Genomic DNA, 24,006 nt, shown 5'->3' with positions numbered 1-24,006 from the left:
CTAAACGTCAAGCGAGTGTTTACGTTCTGTCGCTGTCAACCGTGTGATGTGCGACTTGTGCTGATTCAATAAGATTCCGATTACAGTAAAAGTGAATTAAAAATGAAAAATCTAAAACTAGTGCAGAAAGTGAACTACCAACTGAAGAACGTTGTCGGTATCAAGAGAGTTTTCAGGGACGCCAATTCCTCCGACTCGGACCTCCTCCTCCAAACCGAAACGGAAATCCACTCTTACAACTGTGACAATGACTCCTCGAAAACTATTCTCTCGAATCCTGCAAAGATCATCGATTGGGAGTATTTGGCACTGAACAATGAAATCTGCATAGCCCGCGAGGATGGGGAAGTTTTGGTCCTGAACTTGTCAACAGACAGGGAGGAGTCAGTAACGTTTTGCGAGGGCGGCATCGAGCGAATGTGCTGGAGTCCCGACCAGGAAGTGGTGGTTTTCGTTACATCCGCGAAACAAGTTGTCGTCATGAACTGCACCTACGATCCCATAGCAGAGTCGTCCCTGCATGACGACACTTTCGGCGACCAGGAGTTCATCACCGTAGGCTGGGGCAAGAAGGAGACCCAATTCCACGGCTCTGAAGGCAAGGCGGCGGCCAAGAAGAAATCCGACTTCGTGACGCCAGAGGATTTGTCCGCATTCGCCCAAACTGTGAATATTACTTGGCGCGGCGATGGGGAGTACTTTGCCGTTTCCTTCCTCGCTGACTACGGAAGGACGTTCAAAGTTTACAATAAGGAAGGCCAGCTCCAGTTTACAGCCGAGAAGCTGAATAATTTGGGTGAGACAATCGCATGGAGACCGTCTGGCAATTGGATCGCGGTCCCGCATTTATTCCCCAATAAGTACACGATTGGATTGTTTGAGAAAAACGGCCTGCGCCATCGCGAGATCGTCTTGCCCTTCAAGTTCGAAGACGAGCCCGTGGTGAATCTTTGCTGGAGCGGTGATTCCGACATCCTCGCTGTGGCGACCGTGAAGGAAGGGAAGACGAATTTGTACTTGTATACGATCGGAAACTATCACTGGTATTTGAAGCAGGCTCTGAACTTCAAGGAGAAGGTTTCCATGGTGCAGTGGGACACGGGGTTCAACGATACCAAGACGATGCATGTTGTTACGGAGAGCGGAACTTACGTGAAGTACAGGTAATTGGAACACTTTTTAAACCTAAAAACCTGTTTCATCAATCGTCAATCCCATAAACCTAAACCCTAAATTGTCCGACTTGCCTTCGTCGAAGAGTGACGGAATAGCGAGGGTGATTTTAGCTTGGCCACAGCGTCCCGGAGCAAGCGGAAAAGGCCAGTGGTGGAAAGGGCTGGCCTGATATCGAACACAGGATCGCTAGGGAGTCTCAAATTCTCCCCGTATACTAGTTCGACGGAGTTGATGGCAAACTCTTCACGATGGCTGTACGTAAGACAAGTAGAACGAAAGGCAGGACTTGCGACCACAAAGAGTGATCGTGCGCCATTATAGCGGCCTTGAGCGTCCTACGCTAGCGTTCCCATTGAATTGAGGGTGGTACGCAGTCGTCCGAAGGAGTTTGCCTAACTACGAGAACAGGATAGACTCGAACTGCATTCCCTGGCCAGTTGGCACTCCAAAGCGTGGGACCCATTCCCGACAAAGGACCTTGACACACGATTGTGCAGAAATGTCGGCCAGATGTATTCCTTCAGGCCACGGCGTGAACCTATCGATGATTGTGAGGCAATAGTTGAAGACACGCGTCTCGCGCAAGCGACCAATGATGTCGATGTAGATCGTGTGAAAACGCTTTGTAGACCGAGGGAATGAGCCTGCTTCTCCTGTCCTGAAATTTGTATTTGGGGTTGTCCCTGAGGCTCTGAAACACTGCATCATCCATCTATGCCTCGGCGATTTGGGAAAAATCGACCGTAGCAGGGATTTTAGCCTCTAAAATGCGTGAAAAGGCGTCTGCAGCTACATTGTCCTTGCCGGACATGTGCTTGATGTAAACTGACTTATGAAGGTCAGGTGCCGAAGTTGGTGAGGGGACGCTTCTGCTTAAAAGCGAAGGTAAGAGGCTTATGGTCCGTGAACACTATGAACGCCTTGCCTTGTAGGGGATATTGGAAGTATTCGATTGCCATGTACGTGGCTAACAGCTCACGATCATAGGTGCTATAGTTCCATTGAGCTATATTCAATTTCTTGGAAAAGAAGCGGCTGCCAGATTTGGTTCACCTTTGGTGAAGGGCAGCACCTACTGCGATGTCTAAGGCATCGACGAATGCGACTAGGGCTGCATCTAATTGAGGGAATGCCAGAAGTGTACAGCGTGAGTCTTGGGTCCAGACCAGTAGGCATTGACGATCGCTTGATGTTTTGGGATACGTCTTTTCCAAATGCAAAATAAAAAGCATCCATTTTTTTACTTTATTTTTCTTCTCCATATTTGACTGTTACTCGAGAGTTCCCTGTCCTTCTGACATCTCTCGCCTCGGTCTCCTGTCAGGCCATCAGCTGTTTCCATGGCCGGTGAATGTGGCGGCAGGCGAATTCGCGGTGGTGCTCAGGTTCGCGCCCCCATTGTACCGCCACATCACTCCGCCCCCAGCTGAAACCACGTGGGTTCAACGGGCGAGTCTGACGCTTCGTGGGCGTTTTTTCGAAGCGGCGGACGTCGAGCTTGAATGAGTGCTCACCTCGTTCCAGAACTCTAAAGGGGCCCTCGTATGGTGGTTGCAGCGGCCTCCGAGGGACGTCCATCCGAATGAGAACCTGTAAACACGTCTCCATGTCCCTGAAGGTGTTGACCTCCGTTGTCGCGTGTCGGAAAAGTGGAGTCGGTCGTAGCTTCGAAACCGCGTCCCTGAGCAGACGCAGCGTTCCAGAGTCGCCTAACCCTGCTCTGATGTCCAACACAGGGTCGGTGGAGAGGCGCAGATTCTCTCCGTATACCATCTTCGCGGGACTGGCCGTGAACTCCTTTCGTTGGGCTGTACGGAGAACGAACGACAAGGACCACGACGGATCGTCGCGAGCCATTAAGGCAGCGTTCAGCACCTAGTGCCAACGTTTCAGCATACCATTGGAAGTGAATGGTATGCAGTAGTCCTATGTTGTTTTCTTAACGCCGCGAAATAGGAGATTCGAATTGCATTCCCTGGTCCGTGATGATAACGGCTGTAACACCAAAGCACGGGATCCACTCTCGACAGAAGGCCTGGCCTCGGCACATGATTATGCCGTACTGTCAGGCAAAGGTATTGCTTCAAGCAACCGCGTAAACCTGTCGATGATCGTGAGGCAATACTTAAATCCGTGCTAGTCTCGCAAAGAGCCAATGATGTCGAGATGGATGGTGTGGAAGCGCTTGGTTGGCCTAGGGAACATGCTGCAATTTTGGCACGCGAGGCACTGTCTGCCTTCAGAAGCTTTGTTGGGCTTTTTTCTAAATACGACGGCTTGTGGTCCGTGAATTCGGTGAACGAACTATCCTCAAAGGAGAAACGGAAGTATTTTATGGCGAGGTACGCGGCGAGTAGCTCACGATCGTAGGCACTGTAGTTGCGTAGAGCTGAGTTGATCTGTTTTGAAAAGAAGCCCAACGTTGCCAGATTTGATTCACTCGTTGGTGAAGAGCGGCGCCTACCGCTGTATCTGAGGCATCGACGGAGCACAGGTAGCGGAACATCTAGCTGAGGAAATGCCAGCAGTGTTGCATCAACAAGCTGTTGTTTGACCGACTCAAACGCATGGACGCCCTCAGCAGGCTGTTCTTCTGTAAACCGTACTCAGTTTATGTGCATTGCCTAAAACATGCAGCGCTTTTCCCCAAACTAGCACTGCATACAGCATTATAGAACCCACCACCCTGGCTATGAGCAGCCTGCAAGTACGCCGCGGTCCCCCTACGTTCAGCATCATCCTTACTAGAACCATACTCGTGGGGGGTGCTTATTCGCAAGTATGCTCTATGTACTGATTAAAAGTTTTTCGTCTATCATCACCCCCAAATATTTGATAGCCGGGTTGAAAATGATAATACGATTCCCGATTCTCTTGCGGTGCTTAGTGATGAGGACCGCTTCCGTCTTTTCCTTCGCGAGTGCCAGTCCAGTCGATTGCTTCGCTTGTGTACAACTCAGCATCCTCGAGAAGCTTTGTGACCACAACCAGTGCTATATCGTCAGCGTAACCCACCACTGTGGCCTCCTCCAGAACCGGAAAGTTAAGTACACCATTATACGATGTTCCACAGTAGTGGGCCCAGTACAGAGCCCTGTGAGAGACCCGCGGAGACAGTGTACTCCTTGGGTCTAGGTATTTTCTTCCAAAGTGTTTTCTGGCTTTACCAGATGGTGCAAAGATGCGTCCTTACAAGTCCCTCACCGGGGAAGGCGACTCAAGCTTGTCGACTACAACCACCTCGAGTCCAACACCACTATTGAGCTTGGCATAATGTTGCGAATGGGCCACACTGACCCCTGAGGTTCGCGTTTGCTTCCCGAAAAACCAGGTATGGCAATATCCAGAGAAATCGAACTAAAGAACCGGAATAACAGACGTTTTTAAGTAGGCTGAAATTTTCAAAAGACACTGGCCTGGCCACGTCGAATTTTATCCACTAGAACTATCCAGATTCCTCACCTCGGGCCCGTGGATCCACTATTAGGTATTACATTACTGAGTTGACTTAGCTCACTTTAGCTACGCCTTCTTTCTTCTATCCGTGCCTTGCAAACCCCTTCCCCTTCCGCAGTTTACCCTAGATCACTGCGATAATGGTGTTGATCGTATCCCAACCCTACTGGGATGCTAACATTCTTCCAACAAAATATTTCGATTATAGCACTTGAAGCATTATAGGTTTCCTCCATCTGTAAATTTAATCTGTAAAGATACTGCTGGTATGCTTTACCGTCCATGAGAAACTGGTTGAGATTTTAGTTGATCTCCACATGAATCGCATCTAGTTACTCCTCAATAGAATCAACCTGCCTGACGCTGCCAGGCTAGTAAGTATATTGAAACCGACAGTAAGAAATAACATGGGCAAAAAACTAAAACGCAGAAGAAAATCATCATCATCGACACCATGTGCTCTGGCGGCATCACAAAGTTTTTGAAAAGGCGCACAGTCAAAAGCCCCTTCAATGTCCACAAACACCCCCATTGCGTACTCACCATTCAAAGTTGCATCCTCTATCTTTGTAACCAAAGAATGAAGAGCAGACTCACAAGACTTTCCATGTTGGTTTTCATTTAGGGGATGCGACTTTAGCGCCTTCTCGCGAATGTGACGCTGAACCAGTCTCTCCAGACATTTCAGCGAAAATGAAGTTAAGCTAATTTGCCTGAAGTTCTTTGGATTAGAATAGTCATCTTTCTCAGGCTTTAGTATGAAGACTACCTTCACCTTTTGCCAAGAGGAAGGCACGTAGTCCTGAGCAAGACATCCTCGAAAAATATTTCTTAGAAGTTTCCCCAAGTGCCTTATACCCTTCTTTTATTATAGCATTGCTGTGTAGATGCCATCCATGGCAGCTCTCACCTTTTCATGGGTAACAATGGCTTTCGCAGTATTTCAGTTCCCTTTGCGTGTTGAAGGGGTTACAAAAACCGTCAACTTTTTCCCTGGTCACTCGTTCTGACCATCGAGGAGGGTCTATACTGAATCCGGTCTGGAGTGAAAATACCTGTGGCGCAGCGGGATTAGTAACGTTCGAAATTTATTGATGTTTATGTTGTTGATTCGACTGACAAATGCCACCACCGGTGTTCTTCGGTCGCGAGACCGCTCGCGGTCCTCTGCTCGAAAAGGGCGATCGGGTAGCAGGTCGTCAGCTTCGGTGAAAAAGCCACCAGATGTACGATCCCGTGTAAATTTGCGCCTACCTCAAAAAACCAGGTCCCTCAGGGGTCCTGGCGACGGCCACCAAGAACGCAGCGCCACGTCGTTTATGATCCTCTCAGCAGGCGCAGTTATCTTGTAGATACTGGTGCGTAGGTTTCAGTTCTTTCCGTATCTCGGCATCATCGGCTATTTCCTCAACCTTTGAAACTTGCGGCGCATTAACACCTACGGGTACAGGCAAGTGAACGTGAGTCTTGGCTTGCGTAGAACGTTCCCGTGGCGATTCATCCTGGCGGATTTCAGTTTCCTCATTTTAGGCGCAGACTTCTTGTGTCACTATGGCTTGCTGGTGGACTTGCAGAACAGATCCCTTATAGAATCCACAATCAACCTTAATTCATCAGGCAGAATCTCATCTCTTCCCAACAACAATCTTTCCGTACTTTACTGACTCTCGTGTTCGGGCACTCCTCCAAAAGTTCAGCCAGATTGCTACCGAATGTAGTCTCTCTAAACCAGTGAAGCACAATGTGCTACTGGTTCTCCTATCTTCTCGAAGGTGCGTCCCATACCACCCCAGAAGCTGGCTATTGCACGGAAAGAGTTTGAACAACTTATGCAACAGGATATCTGCAGACCTTCGGACAGCTCTTGGTCTTCCCCAATCCATATGGCCCCTAAGCCAAACGGCGAATGGCGCCCCTGTGGGGATTACAGAAGGCTAAACGCGCAGACTGTCCCAGACCGATATCCTATTCCGCTCATCCACGACTTTCCGCATCATCTCGCCGCATCTTTTCGACCTTGGATTTAACCAAGGCCTACCAAGGCCACCAAATCCCTGTACCTCCAGAAGACATACGAAAGAGGGTAATAGGGCACACCCTTTGGACTCTTCGAGTTCACACGCAGGACTTTCGGGTTGTGCAATGCGGTGCAAACCTTTCAAAGGTTCATTCACTCGGTCCTGCGAAACCTCGACTTCTGTTCCGTATATTTGGATGGTGTTTTGGTCACTTCTTCCTCAGAGTCTGAGCACTTAGCCCATCTCAAGTGCATGTTTCAATGTCTCCTTGAGGCCGGTTTAGTCCTAAACGTTGATAAATGCAAGTTTCTCCACAATATGCACCCCTAGCCGTTTTTGTTGGTGCCTCTGACATCGCAGTAGGTGCTGCTCGTCACTAAAAGGTGAATCAAGTCTGGCAGCCGTTGAGTTTCTTCTCCAGACAGTTAAACCCCGCTCAACGGAACTACAGCCCTACGGTCGAGAACTGCTCGCCGCGTAGTTGAGCATTAAGTACTTCCGCTTCTCCCTAGAAGACAGGCCGTTCACAGTGTTCACGGACCATAAGCCTCTAACGTATGCTTTGAAACAGAAGCCCGACAAAGCGTTCCCTCGTCAGCTTCGTCACCTGAGCTTTATAAACCAGTTCACGTCCGACATACAGCATGTGTCCGGCAAGGACAACATAGTTGCTGACGGTTTGTCACGTGTCTCCGAGGTTAACATCCCCGCCTCACCCGACTTCTCGGCTATCGCCAAAGCGCAGGTAGATGACGCAGTACTTCAAATCCAACCCCAAATACAAATTTCGGGTGTTGCCCATCTTCGGCTCGAATCTCTCTCTCTGCTGCGAAAACTCGGAAAAGGGACCCCGGCCATACATTCCGGCCACTTTTCGCAAGGAAATGTTCCACGCGGTTCAACGCTTAGCACATCCAGGTATCAGGACGACAAATTGGTTAGCCACCGAGAAATATTTCTGGCCCTCAATGAATAAGGACATCAACTCCTAGGCCAGAGAGTGCATCGCATGCCAGAAGTGTAAGGTCACCAGGCATGTAAGAAAATAACGGGGCCCATTCCCCCGCACTACCAAGCGGTTCCACACTATACACCTCGTAGACCCTTTGCGAGACTCGCACGGTTTCAAGTATTGCCTTACAATCATCGACAGGTTTACACGGTGGCCTGAGGCAATACTTCTGAAGGACATTACGGCGCAATCTTGTGCCGAAGCCCTCTGTCGAAAGTGAATACAGATCGGGGGACATAGAAAGGCTGTCTTCTTGTTTAGACTGAAGCCGGTTTGCGCCCCAAATCAACGTCCATTTCACTTCGCTGAAAAATGGGAAACGCAGTTCCGGGTTCAGTCGCGTTTCATCTGGAGGCGGAGTGATGTAGCGCAGCGGGATAGCAATATTCGAAATAAATTTCGATTTGTTGGTTCGATTGACAAATGCCACCGCCGGTGTTCTCCGTGGCTTGTAAGTGGTAAATAAATACTGTCGGGTTTTCTAAGAGAGAACAACTTGGCTGACTTATCCTTTTTAAGGACTCTGCACAGCCTTATAGTCTCTCTTTCGCCTTCCAGTTCCTCACAGTACGCTCTAAAGGAGTCTCGTTAACGAGACTCTTATATTCACGCTGAGAGTTCCTGAAATTTAACCAGTCTTCGTTCTATTACTATTACAAGCACATTTCAGAAGTCGCCTCGTTGGTTACTTGAGTTTTTGCAGTTCCTCGTTCCACCGAGGAACCATTTACCGCTTTGGCCTCGGGAAATAGGACAAGCCTCTTCGTAGCACTCTAAAAGTGTGCAGTTCAGAGTTTTCTATTCATCTTCCAGCACCAGCACCTTAGTCGCCTAGGAAACTGTGCTTTATTGCCAAGAAAGCCAAAAGGATAATAAGGGAGACACCGAACCCGGATTTTCTCTCTACAGTCCTGGAGAGAAGAGTACGCAGCTGAGGCTCCATAACCTTACTTGCAATTATGCTTTTCAGCTATTGAAATCCTGGGCCCCTAAAGAGAAATCGAGCTACGCCTTCTCATGAATCACACTAGCAACCTTATCTTGGAGATTTCATTCGCTAGCACAGGTTCAAATCCTTACTGCCAAAATAAAAAAGAATGCGTGAATCTTACATATATATTCGTTTCCATAAGAAATACACTGAAGGTGTTACAACGAGCAATGGTCTAAAACTAATTGATTCGCTGAACAGCTATAACCGTTCGTTTCAATTCTGTTCTCCCGCGTTATAATGGCGATACTCCTTTTTCAACTCCCACATATTCTTATGGGGATGCTTCATATTATAATCGCAGACTTCCTTCATCACCTCCTTCAAATAGCCAACTGGTTGCCTGGTGATTTTTACCAGATCCTTAATGTTGTAGTATTGATGCTTCTCGAAAGCACTGAAGAGTTGATCCAAAACAGCATTCTTGTCGTCCCGACACTTCTTCCCTTCGGCTTTTTTACGCTCCTTGTGTTCAATCTGTGAGAGAAGTATACATATTAATAATCTATCTAAATTCTGGATACTCTATAAATTTTTACAAAAGTGACATAGACAATATAAGAAGGTTGCTTCCCGGTACTTACATTATGCTTGTGATCGCTTACAGGTTTGAAATTCTGCACGATTCTATCAAGTCTCACCACTCGTCTCTCCGGGACGGACGCTTTCTTAATCGACTCCGATTTAAGTTTCATATAACAATTATCCACAACCGGACGACAATCCATTTTCTGGACGATGCGACCATCAAGCAGAAGCTTTTCATTTTCCGAGCTCACTTCATCGGCACTACCAGGAATATCATGGGAAAAAACACCGAGCATTTGATTGGTAACAGTTGACACCTGCAACTCGTGATCCTTGGGGATTTTTTCGTGCGGGTCTATGTTCAGTGTTGCATCGGACAAAGCCATTGTAAGTTTGGTCTTCTGTCCACGGGTTTTAGTTATTCTCAACTTGCCAACTTCGGCGTTATTTTGAGCCTTCTCCCATTTTTTAGCGATATATTTTGGGACCTTCACTAGCCAAACTGCACGACGGGCGTTGGTTAAATCCAATTCACACTTGGGAGCTTTTCCTTCGTTGGTAGACATTTTTCTGAATCTTAACAAATTTTGAATTTCTCTCTGACTTTATCAAGTTCTGTATTGCTTACAGTGTGGCTATTTTCATGGATTGACACCTTCTACCTTTTAAGGTCAGTATTTATAACAGCAACATTGAAGCTGCCAGTTTTAACTCTTAACTATTTCCTGATAAGCTCTAAAAGTTTTGAATATAAATCCTGAATCTGAAAAGGTAATTAAATTATCTCCCAAGGAAGCTAGACAGGTAGTTTGGTTTGACCTTGCCCTCAATTTTTAAGGTTGGGATTTTCCACCCTAGATAGGAAAAATTATTAATGATTTCAAAGCTGCAATCTTTTATCTTCCTTGTTTTCATTAGTTAGTTTAAGGTTAACGTTTTCGTTTTGTTGCTAATATTACGACCATGGATGGTAATCATCAACATCAACGGCGCAACAACCGGTATCCGGTCTAGGCCTGCCTTAATAAGCAACTCCAGACTGTTTTGCGCCGAGGTCCACAAATTCGATATCCCTAAAAGCTGTTTGGCGTCCCGACCTACGCCATCACTCCATCCCAGACAAGGTCTGCCTTGTCTTCTTTTTCTACCATAGATATTGCCCTTATAGACTTTCCGGGCTGGATCATCCTCATCCATACGGATTAAGTGACCCGCCCACCGTAACCTATTGAGCCGGATTTTATCCACAACCTGATGGTCATGGTATCGCTCATAGCTTTCGTCGTTATGTAGGCTACGGAATCGTCCATCCTCATGTAAGGGGTCAAAGATTCTTCGGAGGATTCTTCTCTCCAACGCGGCCAAGAGTTCGCAATTTTTCTTGCTAAGAACCCAACCCTCCGAGAAATACAAGAGGACTGGCAAGATCATTATCTTGTACAGTAAGAGCTTCGATCCTATGGTGAGACGTTTCGATCGGAGCAGTTTTCGTAAGTTGAAATAGACTCTGTTGGCTGCCAACAACCGTGACCAGATTTCAATATCGTAGCTGTTTTCGGTTGTGATGTTCGACCCTAGATAGGAGCAATTTTCAACAAGTGCGGTTTGATGTTGTTGGTTGGTTGGTGCTGACGTTCCCATCATGTCATTTGTCTTCCCTTCATTGATGTGCATCCCAAGATCTCGCGCCGCCTGCTCGATCTGGATGAAAGCAGTTTGTATGTCTCGGGTCGTTCTTCCCATGTTGTCGATATCGTCAGCATAGACCAGCAGCTGGGTGGACCTAAAGAGGATCGTACCTCTTGCATTTACCTCAGCATCGCGGATCACTTTCTCGAGGGCCAGGTTAAAGAGGATGCATGATAGGGCATCCCCTTGTCGTAAACCGTTGTTGATGTCGAATGGTCTTGACAGTGATCCTCCTGCTTTTCTCTGGCCTCGCACATTGGTCAGGGTCAGCCTAGTCGTCGTTCGCTGTCCCACACCTTGAGCACAAGTTGATGAACCACTTGGTGTAATTGGTCACCTCCATATTTAACCAATTCGGCTGTAATTCCATCGGCTCCTGGCGACTTATGATTTGTAAACCGATGAATTGCACACACTGTTTATTGTATACTTGGTGGTGGTAGTATTTGTCCGTCGTCTTCAGTTGGCGGGACTTCCAACTCGCCGATGTTCTCGTTGCTCAGTAGTTCATCAAAGTACTCAAGCCATCGCTCCAATGTGCCCATTCTGTCGGAAATCAGATTTCCCTCTTTGTCTCGGCAGGATGACCATCGAGGTGTGTAAGGCTTCATCCTGCTGACTTATTGGTAAAACTTCCACGCCTGGTGCGGTTGCTCCCTGTACTTTTCGAGTTCACAGACCTGTTGGTTCTCCCAGGCTTCCCTTTTCCGTCTGTGAAGTCGCTTCTCAGCTCACCGGAGTTCTTGATAAGTCTCCGTGCGTGCCCGCGTCCTTTGAGAAAGCAGCATTACTCGGTATGCAGCGTTCTTCGGTTCCGTGCTAGCTTACATTCATCGTCAAACCAACCGTTCCGACTGTTTTTGCGTCTGGGGCCAAGTATGTTTGTGGCCGTATTTATGATAGCGTTCTTCAGGTGATTGTGAAGATAATTTGTTGATGCTTCATCTCCAGGATCTCTGTTGACTGCGGTTATTGCGGCATCCATTTCCCTCTTATAGGTGTCGCGGAGGGCTGTGTTTTGGATGGCTTCAGTGTTAACTCTCACCTGATTGTCAGAGGGGATTCTAGGTGGTATTGTTATTCGAGCTCGGAGCACCATGCCAACGAGATAGTGATCCGAGTCTATATTGGCCCCCCTATATTTTCTGACATTCATCAAGGCTAAGAGGTGGCGGCGTTCGATTAACACGTGGTCAATTTGGTTGAAAGTGGTCCCGTCTGGAGAGGCCGACGTACATATGTTTGCGGACCGCTTTCCGCGCAAACCAAGTACTTCCAACAACCATTTCGTGTGACACTGCTAATTGAATAATCCGTTATCCGTCCGTTATCATTTGTATGTCGATGAAAGCTATGGCAGCCAACGTATCGCCTGAATACGGGCCCCTTCCTTACTTCGCTGTTTAAGTCCCCAAGTATGATTTTGATATCATATCTGGGACAGGCCTCGAGGATTCGTTCTACTTTCTCTACGTTCTCCGACTGTAGGGGCGTGAACGTCAATGAGACTTATATTTCTAAATTTGCCTCGCAAGCACAGAGTGCATAGCTGTTCGCTTATGTTTTCAAAGCCGATAACAGTAGGTTTCATTTTTTGGCTGACTAAAAAAACTACTCCGAGCACATAGTTTACTGAATGGCCACTATAATATATGGTGTAGCGACTCTTCTCCAGTAAATCGGTCTCTGCCTAACCATCTCCTGTAACGCTGTTACATCAGCCCTATACTGGGACAGTGTATCGGCTAGCTGCGTGGCAGCTTCATCTCTGTACAGGGAGCGCACTTTCCATGAAAAAATGCGCAAATCCTTATTCCTTTGTCGTTGCTGGGTTCGTCGTTTTGTTATCAGTCCATTCCGAGGCTCCTATTATGACTTTGTAACAAGTTTTTTTCCGTGTAGGGTTGTCAGCCCTACCCAACCCCCAACCTGGAAGACCAGTTAGTACAATTTGTCCCGTTTTTAGGCACGGGAGACTCACCTTCTTCCTTCTACGTCTGCAACTCTTCGTTAAGAAAGAGCTCCCAGCGGTCACCACGTAGAGGTGGAGATAGGGTTTGGTAGTAGAGCTGTTGGTGTTGGTTCAGCAGGCATTTCCCAGGTTTTATGCTCCATCGTAGGTACCAATCCACGTTTCGTCCTGGGACCTATACTACCCTTTGACCATGTATGGTAATGCCTTCATTAATGTACAGCACAGTTTTTGCATCACATGCCACTGATTTGCCTGGAGAACCTGGAGAGTACCGATGATGTTCTGGGCGTATGTGGCTATCCGGCCCAACAAGGTAACAGAGAAAATCTTTTAGATGATACTCGGCAACCTTATACCTTTATAATTTTTAAGGTTTTGCTTGCAAAAATTGGTTCAATGTCTTTTTTTTAAGGAGGTAGAAATCTTCAAAACACTGGCCTGGGCACGTCAGAGTGTGGGATTTTTACCCACTAGAACCACCTCCGACTCATCATTTCAGTTGCCAGAATTTCAATAGGCATCGTTCCCGAGATGACGAACGCTGCATCGTCTGAGACTGCCCTTAAGGTATTATAGAATACACCCTTAAGGCTGTTTTTCTGTAAACCGTACTTAGTTTATGTGCATTGCCTAAAATCTACAGCGCTTTTCTCCAAACTGGGACTGCATACAGCATGATAGAACTCACCACCCTGGCTATGAGCAGCCTGCAAGTATGCCGCGATCATCCTACATTCGGCATCATCGTTGCGAGAGCCATACTCGTGGTGGATGCTTTCTCGCTTAAAATTGAGCTTTCCGTCTATCATCACTCCCAAGTATTTGGTGGCCAGCTTCGAAGTGATGATACGATTCCCGATTCTAATGCAGGCGTAATTTCTTTTGCAGCGCTTAGTGCCAGTCCAGCACTCTCTAACCAACCCTTCACAACACTGATTGCTTCGCTTGAGTACAACTCAGCATCGTCGAGATGCTTTGCGACCAGAACCAGTGCTATATCATCGGCGTAACCCACCACCGTGGCCTCCTCCGGAACCGGAAGGTTAAGTACATCATTATACATGATGTTACACAGTAGTGAGCCCACTACAGAGCCCTGTGGGACACCCGCAGAGACAACGTACTCCTTGGTATTGTACCAGAGTGTCCGCTCTTGCAAGTAGCTATCGATGATAGCGGCGAGGTACGTGAGAATACTAATCGTCGCCAGAAACTTTCGTATAAGGTTCCAATTGGCCGAGTTGAATGCATTCCTCACATCCAGGATCACCACCACGCAATATTTGCTGGTACAGCCTCTTCCGTGAATTGCATTTTCGGCCAAGCCAATAACCAATAACCCGACTGGGAGTAATCTATTATAAATAACCCGCTCCAACATTTTCCCTAGAGTGTCTACAGGAGGACGGTTCCCCTGGAAGTTTGCCAACCTTAGGCAGCAGCACCAACTTCTGCCGCTTCCATGGTGCAGGAAAGATACCCTCAGGCATGCACGTTTCGAACATATCCGGTCTACATTTGACGACAAATTTGAGGGCTTTTTCAGTATGCCATCCAGACCCAGGGCTTTGCTGTCGCCTATTCGACTGCAAATCTCCAGCGGCTCGTGACTGGTGGAATCGGTGTCAAATTCAGGGGACGCTGGAAGGTGTCAGTACCCCCCTCTTGCTGGGGAAATAACCCCTGGATTATTTTCAACAAGAGCATAGGGCACGCGATGTACGGAGATGATCAACCTCTGAATCATCCTGTAACGATTCTATAGACTCTACCCCACGGATTTATGTCCGCTTCCGAACAGAGGCAAACATGCAAAAGGGGGGTGTAATTTTCTTTTCATCAAATATATGCTGGTCTTAGTTTTGACATTTATTAAAATGGTGGGGAGTGGGAGGAGTGAAAAATGATGATTAGTATCCCGATGCCACGACTCGCCCTCCTCCTCCGACATGGCGCTTTCCTGCGCGTCCCTGTCCACCCTAAGCCCCAGAAGTCCTAGGTGTAGGTCATCCAACTTCTGCTCTTCACTGGGCAGCAGGTCTACTTGCCTGGTCGATCCTGTCCTTTCCGCCTCTATGGCTTTCGAGACTTCTTCGCGAACCTCGGTACGCTTTTCACCCGGTGTCTCCTCCGAGGTTTCTTTCCTCGGCTTCTCCCTGTGCACATGCACGGGTATATTACCAAATTGATTGTTGACAGTTCTGCTACTACCCAGCCTGGCAATGTAGAAACTGTGATCCTAATTCACTCTGCAATGTCTTCCGTCGCGCAGTCCACCAATATATGACCTGATCGGAAGCGTATCCCGGTAAACACAAGTTTCGCAGTCCGTCTCTTGCACATCTACCTGACGACAAGGTCTTCGATGGTTTCCTGCTCCTCACGAGTGACTATTTGGTCGCGAAACATTTTTGGCAGTATGGTCAGCCGAATGCCCTTGACCGCACTAGCATAGCTAATGTCGAGCTTCCTGAGTCCTGCCTTCACCCCTGACCTACCCGGTTTTTCTCCCCCCTAGGGTTCAGGTTTCGATTTTTTGGTAGCATTCCCTTCATGCGGGCTAATCTTTGCTGTCTCCCGTTCCCTCCGGTAAAGATGGCTTAGGTCTATTCTGAGCCTTCTTAAGGGCCTCTTCTGGTTTCAGACCTTCCTTCAGATAGCGCAGGTACCATTTAGCACCTGCGCCACTGAGACCTGTCTCCTTCCTGACGTCTAATATATTTATCACAGACATACTTTTGCTATTCCCTGCTTTTCGAGCAGTGGAGTTTTTTTGGTTGTTGTCCACGCAGTATACCAATGTTGACCTTGGATCCACTGCTTGACGTCCCAACTTCTCCGTTCTTTGGTGTAAGCACCTGACTCTCAGTATTTCGGAGATGTGCCTCCGCCTGATTAACAAGTTTGTGTGCGATACGGGATCCTGCTTCATTAGTTGTAGTTTTTTTATTTTTATTACTGATACTCATTTGATTCCCACGAGTATCGGGCTTAGGAGATCCGCCATGCCATAGCTCCTCGTAGCACGGTAAGGTCTAACTTACTGAGACGACCAGGTATAACTGAGGCTCCGTTCGAATACAGTCAATTACCCCCCCCCCCCTAAAAAAGCCCAATGGGCACGGTTCGCATGACACCCAGGATTGAGGGAGGTGTTTTTCCACTCCCCAGTCTAGATCCGTAGCCTTTTGTTAATAGTAGGGTCACCTCGTACAAGGTGTGGCTATCACCACTCACTAACGGTCTTGGTAGACGAGAGGCTTGGGCCCTGAAAAGCCACACATCGCCTTAGAGTAGAGAGAACTCACCCTCAGCGAGAGATAGGTTGACCTGAGGGAGCTATATTCCGCATCAGTCTATCCTGCAGTGCACTGCTTGACCAAGAGGTTTATGTTAGTTTCCGTATTAAGACGCGGCCATATGACACACAGAATTTCAACTTTAAGGTAACATGTATTTCAAATCCTATCACAAGATCCACTTATACCCTAATCGGAGCGGTATTTTCTAGCCGTCGAATGGCTGTCGCCGTTCACCGTTGAAGCGGAAAAGAAAAAGCGTAGACGATATTCCCGCTCGATGGACGTGCCAATATTTGCCCGATGACGATGAGAGGATCGTTTGAGAAGGGACATTCAGAAAATTTCGAGGAGTGGCGCAGAATCCGATTGTGCTAACAGACGGTGCTCATTGCCACCATACCCTCTGCCTTCTTCTTCTTTAATGGCGCGACAGGCGAAATCAGTTGTTGGCCTCCAGGATAGACTTTCTCGAGGCATCTCGATCCGTCGATCGCGTTCAACTGGTAAATTTCAGCAGTTTTTTACTGGCCTCTTCCACGGAATCCTCCCAAGGTTTGCGTATCTTACCCCCTGGGAGGCGTCCTTCGGGTGTGCGTTTGAATAGCCTGTTAGGTCTTCGCTTGTCGTCCATCCGTTCTACGTGACCGGCGCACTGCAATTTGCGTAATTTTACCACCACCGATGCTACTGGGTCGTCATAAACTCAATCGCCAATTAGCTCTATCTTTTACCGATCCAAGTATTCAACGTAGAACTTTACGTTCGAATATGTCGGTTGTCTTGTTCACGCTTGATCCCCTGGTTTGACTGGATGCTGGTCGTCGACTGCTGGTATCTGTCCGTAATTCGCGGGCCGATGTATACAGACCTCTCTGCCTTCGCGCATATTGCCCTCAGTGCAAAAATACCACGGCCTGAAGCTGTCGAGTGATATGATGTTTTTCACCGCTTCGTGGTAGACAGCAACGTCCTGCATATCTTTGAAGGCACATGACATGAGCTGATCGTGTTATATCGTTGGTGTTGGTCGCAAAATGTCGATGAAGCTCTTGGACGGCAACAGCTTACTCAACTGGGCTTGAGCTCCATGTAATTGGAATGGTGTCCGGTGCACGAGCTCGGCTGAAGTTGCTAACACATCCGCGCGCCAGGCCGCTCGTATGTTCAGGAACACGGTTGGCAATATTCGGATGCACGAGTCGAACCCTGCTACTTCGTCGATTTTCTGAGTTTTTTACTTTTGTTCTCCATGAGAATTTTACCAGGGCATCCTGTACAAAGTAGTGAGTCGCAACCGTCAGGAATGGATGTACCCCGGAAACAAAGCCCTTGCCCCAGTTTCCTAAGGCCTGACCTGCAATGAAAGCGAGAGTTGCGTTCTCTGCAGGGATCGTGGCACGTCTGGTGAGAGCGTCGGACGGGCTCGGGACAGTGTCCGATCTTCAGGGCGGAATTGGAGAGGGCTAGGGTGCGAAGGGCATGATCAGCATTTTGCAAATTAACATGCAGAGGAGTGCTACCGCTCACCAGTTGCTAGCACAGTTCGCTGCGGAAGTAAATGCTGATCTAGTGCTGATTAGCGAGCAATACCGAAACAAGAACCCGTTCTCAAGACATCTCGACTTATCGGGCACCGCTGCCATCTGGGTTCGGGACGACGTTCGATTTCGTGTTCTTGCCGAAGGCCAGGGGAACGGGTATGTCTGGATCCGGTGTTTAGGGATAACATTTTTTAGCGTTTACCTTACACCGAACGAGACGATGTCGAAATTTCGGCGTCGGCTTGATGCTCTGGAGGACGCCGTTTCGAGCACGGAGGGACGAATCCTGGTAGGCGGTGATTTTAATGCCAGGGCTCTTGAATGGGGCATGCCAGAAAGAAACGAATTCGAAAAATCGCGGTGAGAACCGGGCCCGTAGTTTTAAACACCAGAACCACGCCAACGTTTCGGCGCCCAGGTTGTGAAGGAAGCATTCCTGACATCACTTTTGCGTCGGAATCTCTGGCATCATCGGTGGACGGGTGGCGAGTCCTAGAAGACTTCTCGTTCGAAGTTTTTGGCGCTACTTGCCGGCGAGCACCTACGCGACGCTCCCTCTGCCTCTGAAATGTCGCAAGGGACGTTCGCCGAAGCTCTTGGAGCAGGCAGGGCCGTGCTGGAGAGCACTCCAGGGGGTGTAGTGTCGCAGCTGACACCGTCGTAAATTCAGTGATGAACCTGATAACGACGGCGTGTGAGGCTTCCATGCCCCGGAGGGGCCCCAGGCGCGACAAACCTTCTATGCACTGGTGGACGGCAGAAATTGCCAACCTACGGAGAGAGTGTCATAAGCTCCACCGTTTGGCACAACGTTTGCGCGCCAACGAGGAGGCATGTGCCATAAAGGCACAGTATAGATCAGCAAAAAGGAGACTTCGCAGCGCTATAAATAAAAGCAAAGCTCGCGGCTGGCAGAACCTTGTTAACAAGGTGAATGAGGACCCGTGGGGACTTGGCTATAAGCTTGTCACTCGGAAAATCGGGGCTCTGCGGAAGCCATGCATACTAAATACCGACCAGATGGACCGCATTGTGCGGGCATTGTTCCCCAGACACCCTGTAAAAGTTGATGTAGATAGCGGGGAAAGCGTCGAGGATTGCCCCCTTTTCACAATAAGAGAGCTCGAAGAAGCGGTTGTCACTATGAAAAACAAGAAGACGCCAGGCCCTGATGGCATCCCGCTTGCTGCTTGAAGTGTTCAACGCTTGCTTGAAGGAGGGCATTTGTCCTTGTCGCTGGAAAGTGGCCAGACTCGCGTTGATGAGTAAGAGTAAAGGAGACCCGGAGCTTCCGTCTGCATACCGACCGCTGTGTATGCTTGACACGGCCGGAAAAGTGCTCGAAAAGCTCATCAGGGGTAGATTCGCTGAAGCGATCTGCGCTGCCAGGAGATCTACAATGGATTCTGTTATGGATGTGGTAGACGCGGTTCATCGATCCGAGGCACACAGCCGCCGATCTCGACGGATGGTGTTTCTCATAACGCTTGTTGTCAGAAATGCCTTCAATTCCATAAGATGGACAGATATGCTAGGCACACTAGGAAACTCATTTCACGTGCCAACCTATCTTTTGCGGATATTGAGGGATTATCAGAAAGACCGCTCCCTGCTCTATAAGACGCTAGAGGGCCAAAGGAGGATGGAAATCACGTCGGGAGTAGCACAGGGATCCATCCTAGGGCCAGACCTCTGGAACGCTTCATACGATAGTCGAAGCTGAGACTCGATATGTTAGAAGAGTCGCGCCTGGTCGGTTATGCAGACGACGACAGATTTGGCATATGGAAACGACGGGTGAGCGGATGGATAACTGTTCACGGTTTCAGCCTTGCGCTGGAAAAAACCGAAGTAGTCATCTTGAGATCCTGCAAAATCCCGACCCTGCGTCCCATATCGATCGGCGGTTAAATACCTTTGTTTTATGGTCGACTGGAAGATGAGCTTCTTCGAGCAAATCAAAGCAACAGTGGACAGGGCTGCAGCTAGAGTCGCGGCCTTGAGTTGGCAAATGTCGGGTGCCCTATATCAACTAGAAGACGTCGCCGTATGGGAGCAACGCAGTCGGTTCTGCTCTATAGTGCGGAGGTATGGGCTGATGCATCGTAAACGCCTTGCTCAAGTGTAAAGGCGGGGAGCTTTGCGAGTAGCGTCCGCTTATCGCACCATCTCCGAACCGGCTGTGATGGTGATTGCGAGAGTGATCCCCGTTGCCCTCCTTGTCAAGGAGCGCAAGGCTATCTACCGCCGTAAGGGCGGAAACTTAAGAGAGGTGGTTGCCCGTGAAGAACGTCAACGCACCGTTACCAAGTGCAACTTTCTTGGCCAACTGAGCCAAGTGGCAGATGGACTGCGCGGCTCATCGACAAATTAGACCCGTGGTTGAACAGAACGCACGGTGAGATTGATTACTTTTTTATCCAATTTCTAAACGGGCATGGAGGTTTTCAGTCTTACCTGCACAGGAGTGGCGGACGACGCTGAACACCTTTTTTTTCTTGCGAGAGGTGGAACGGCTTTCGTCAGCAGCTTTATGTAGACACAGGGGAGCTCTCTCCAGGCAACATTGTCAGAGAGATGCTGAAGAGCGCTGGCAATGGAATCGTATTGCGCATTATGTTCGGGCTCTTCTTATTGCGAAGAAGATTGAACTCGACCGGCGGAGGGATCGGACGGTAAGGGGTTCCTTGAACTAACAACAACTCCCTTCCTCCCCTCCCCTCCCATTAGTGAAAGGAATTCCCTGACTTGAAGGCTCCCAAAGCCGGGAGGGCTAGCCCAAAGTAATGTGTCAAACGGTTCTAGGCTAGTTCTCTGATGACAGGAAGGTGTTTAGTTGGTAGACCGACAGCGTACTGTTGCGGGAGTCTAACACTCTGTACGTAAACGCATTCACCTACCCTACTCCCACAAAAAGGCCTGACCTACGCTTTAGCTGATTCTGGAACTCATGGACGATTCAGTGCTCGCTTGATGACGATTCTATGCACACTACTCGGCCAAGGTTCCGAAGGAGCTGACACCTGATACACGCCAAAGCCTAGGCCCACATCATTTCATCGACGTTGGAAGAGAGTTGTCGAGAGTTGTCGTCTTAGCCAGCTAAAGGGTTAGAACTACTTATTCGGGGACGCCGCTCCCCATATCTTGAGCGACCCGTGAAAGATTGCAGACGATCTCTGCCTTTATTCGTAGATATGCTTGCAAGTTTCATAATAATGTTCTCTTTGTCTCCCTTACTAATGATAAATACTACTATATACAATTTTCCATCCATTTTCGCAGGTGGACCTTCGAAGTATGCAACTCTATTGGCAACAAGATGTCAAACTTATGCATTGTAGGAGTCATTGATGGCAAACAAGTCCTCCTGACCGATTTTCGAAACAACGTTATTCCACCACCAATGTCAAAATGTTCCTTGGAAACAGCCACCTACATAAACTCTGTGGGTTTCATCAACGACCCCGAAAATCCACAGAAGCTATTCATCGTCACATCTGAAGGAAAATTCTTGACATATTCAGTAGAAACACAGCAAAGCAACGTACGGTCAGGACTCCGAATGATGGGCGTAAATCTTGTGAAAGAATATCAAATTTTAGATGAAACAATGTCACAACTTCCCCTGAATTACAGCCACTGGATTTGGCTCAATGAAGGGCAAGTTGTGTTCTGCGAGAACAGACCAAATGGAGCCACGATTTTTCTTTACGACTTGATTACTGGAGAAAAGACTAGCAAAGATGTTAATGATAAAATTGTAGCGGCCAGTCCGACATCTGCAAGCTCGTTTCTTGTAAACTTCACGGACGGTCGCTTGGTGACAATCAACGTAAAAGACCAGGAGCTGATGGAGCCTGAATGGTTCACCAACATACCCGAACCCTGCGAACATTTGCAGGCAGTTGCTGTAAACTCTTCCATTAAGTGTTTCGCGCTCAAGGATAATCAGAATCTCTATTTGAATAATGCAAAACTCGCAACGGGCGTGACCTCATTTTTCATTGGTGAACACTATTTCGCCTACACGCAACTTACTTCCTTGAAATTCATGAAATTTGACAAGTTCAACGATCCATCTGTCGTTAGCGAGCGACGAATAGAACGAGGTGGAAAGTTAGTTACGATTGTTCCTAAAGATTCAGTCACGGTCCTTCAAATGCCCCGAGGAAATCTGGAAGCCATTCAACCTCGTGTGTTATCGCTACAAATTATCGGGGAGCTTCTCGATGCGACCGACTACGAAAAGGCAATGCTCATGCTCAGAAAGCAGCGAATTAGTTTGAATATAATTTTCGATCACAATCCTAACGTTTTCATTGCGAACATAGAGACGTTTTTGACGCAAATATCTAATCCTCAATGGTTGAATCTATTCCTCACGGAACTGGAAAATGAGGACTACACGCAGACAAAATACGCCAGTAATTACGAGCAGGGCAACATGGTATACCCCGAGGGTTTCAAGATCGAAAACAAGGTCACATACGTTTGTGACTACATGTGCAAAGTTATGAAGAGTATGAAGGACGATAAATTCATTCAACCGATCATAACTTGCTACGTGAAAAAGGGTGAGCTGGAAAATGCTTTAGATCTAATTTGGAGTCTGAAAAAGGATGAGGTAAGCAATTCAGGAGAGAAACAAAACCGGTCTAAGTCCGACGATGCTCTCCGCTACCTTCTCTACATGGCTGACGTGAACGAACTCTATAACGTTGCGCTGGGCATGTACAACTTCCGTTTGGTGCTTCTCGTTGCAGACAAGTCACAAAAGGATCCCAAAGAGTACATCCAATTCTTGCGAGACTTGAATAAGTTAGAAGAGAACTACAGAAAGTTTAGAATCGATGACTATCTTAAAAGGTACGAGAAGGCCTTCAAAAATATCGCAAACTGCGGCAAGGACCACTTCAACGAATGCCTGGCCTATGTCGAAAAGCACAACTTATACACAGTCGCGCTTGAAAGATTTGAAAATGACGACCAAGAATGTTATAAGAGCATTGCTCTATCATTTGCTGATCACTTGAGAACGGCAGGAAAAATAGAAAACGCGAGTATCATGTACGAGCGCGCTGGCGACCTGAAACAGGCGATTACAAGTGCGAAACATATTTTGGATGTGGATCGGTGTTTGATGATAGCTAAGCAAGCTGGCTATGATAAAGAAGAAATGAGGAATGTAGCTCTGTAAGTGTGATTGACTAGAAAAGGCTGCAAAAGAGTTTGTCTTATTTGGGTTTCATTTCAGCTCCCTGGTACCAGGCCTACAAGCAAATTCCAGGCACGGGGATGCTTTTAATCTATTAAAAGAGTTCGGTGAGAAGTTCGAAGAGGCACTGAATGTGCTGCTAGAGGGTCGACTATATTTGCGGGCGATATTTGAAGCCAGAATGAACGACAGCGAACTGATTGGTAGGTGAAAGTGAAAAAATATGCAAAAGAATAGAAATTTGAACAGAAAAAAATTTCATTTCAATTTAGAGTCACAAGTTAAACCTCATCTGGAGTCCTACGCATCCATTTTACGTTCAACCATCGAATCAGACAAAGAAACGTTTCTGAAACACACCAACAGACTTAAAACCGTGCGCATGGAGAAGGCAAAGAAATTAACAGACGAAGACTATGTCGACGAAGGTGACTTAATTTCGGAAACGACCAGTGTGGCTTCAAGATACACAGGAACATCTCGTTCAACTGGGTATTCACTATCTTCTTACGTCTCTCCACTATGAAACTAATCTTTTCTCTTGAATCTATCATATCAGGAAAACCTTCCGCTCAAGCAAAAACCGCAGGAAGCACGAACGCAAACTACTGAATCTGAAAGAAGGCGGCAAGTTTGAAGATATTGCCCTTATCGATGCCCTCTATAAACAGATTCAGCACATTTTCGAGCAACAACAGCAGATTCATAACATTTGCAAAGCTTTAATAGAAGTTAGACTTGATGGGCAAGGACGAACAATCCAGGCGTTGTATCGTGATTTATTGACTACTGTGAAGGATAAGATGAGTGAAATTTGGATAGAGGAAATGATGAGCACACAACAAACTATGTTTGGTCCGAACGTGGATTATGCGCAAGTTCAGAATGATCAACATTATGCCATGATTCGTAAGTTTTTCTGGTTAAATAGTGGAAATGGCCGATTTCCTTTCATTCTGGCTTCTGTTTTTCAGCTCCACACCAGAGGTTCCAGCCACAACTGAATATTATCGAATGGGAGCATGCAATTTTGAAGTAGATCAGCAAAAGTGTAAATGCGGAACATTATTTTTTAGCATTAATAAAAGAACTTTAATAAA

At 47.6% G+C, this 24,006-nt stretch overlaps 2 protein-coding genes across 2 annotated transcripts; one reads left to right on the top strand and one right to left on the bottom strand.

The window, feature by feature from the left end:
• The first annotated feature begins 40 nt into the window (after positions 1-40).
• LOC119659751 (putative elongator complex protein 1) lies at positions 41-24,006 on the top strand. The gene is made up of 6 exons (XM_038068013.1): positions 41-1,163; positions 20,974-22,884; positions 22,946-23,109; positions 23,179-23,398; positions 23,466-23,815; positions 23,881-24,006. Exons 1-6 carry the CDS (start codon positions 103-105, stop codon positions 23,943-23,945), a joined length of 3,771 nt encoding a protein of 1,256 aa, XP_037923941.1. The 5' UTR covers positions 41-102; the 3' UTR covers positions 23,946-24,006.
• Positions 8,765-9,841, bottom strand: LOC119659752 (general transcription factor IIF subunit 2-like). The gene is made up of 2 exons (XM_038068014.1): positions 9,238-9,841; positions 8,765-9,130 (listed from the first exon to the last, which is right to left on the bottom strand). The coding sequence occupies exons 1-2, from the start codon at positions 9,745-9,747 to the stop codon at positions 8,870-8,872; spliced, it is 771 nt and encodes a 256-aa protein (XP_037923942.1). The 5' UTR covers positions 9,748-9,841; the 3' UTR covers positions 8,765-8,869.

Source organism: Hermetia illucens, chromosome 6 (assembly GCF_905115235.1).
Source record: "Hermetia illucens chromosome 6, iHerIll2.2.curated.20191125, whole genome shotgun sequence".
Lineage (NCBI taxonomy): Eukaryota > Metazoa > Arthropoda > Insecta > Diptera > Stratiomyidae > Hermetia > Hermetia illucens.
Note: the sequence above shows the minus strand (reverse complement) of the source record. Positions and strands in the feature narration are given on the sequence as shown.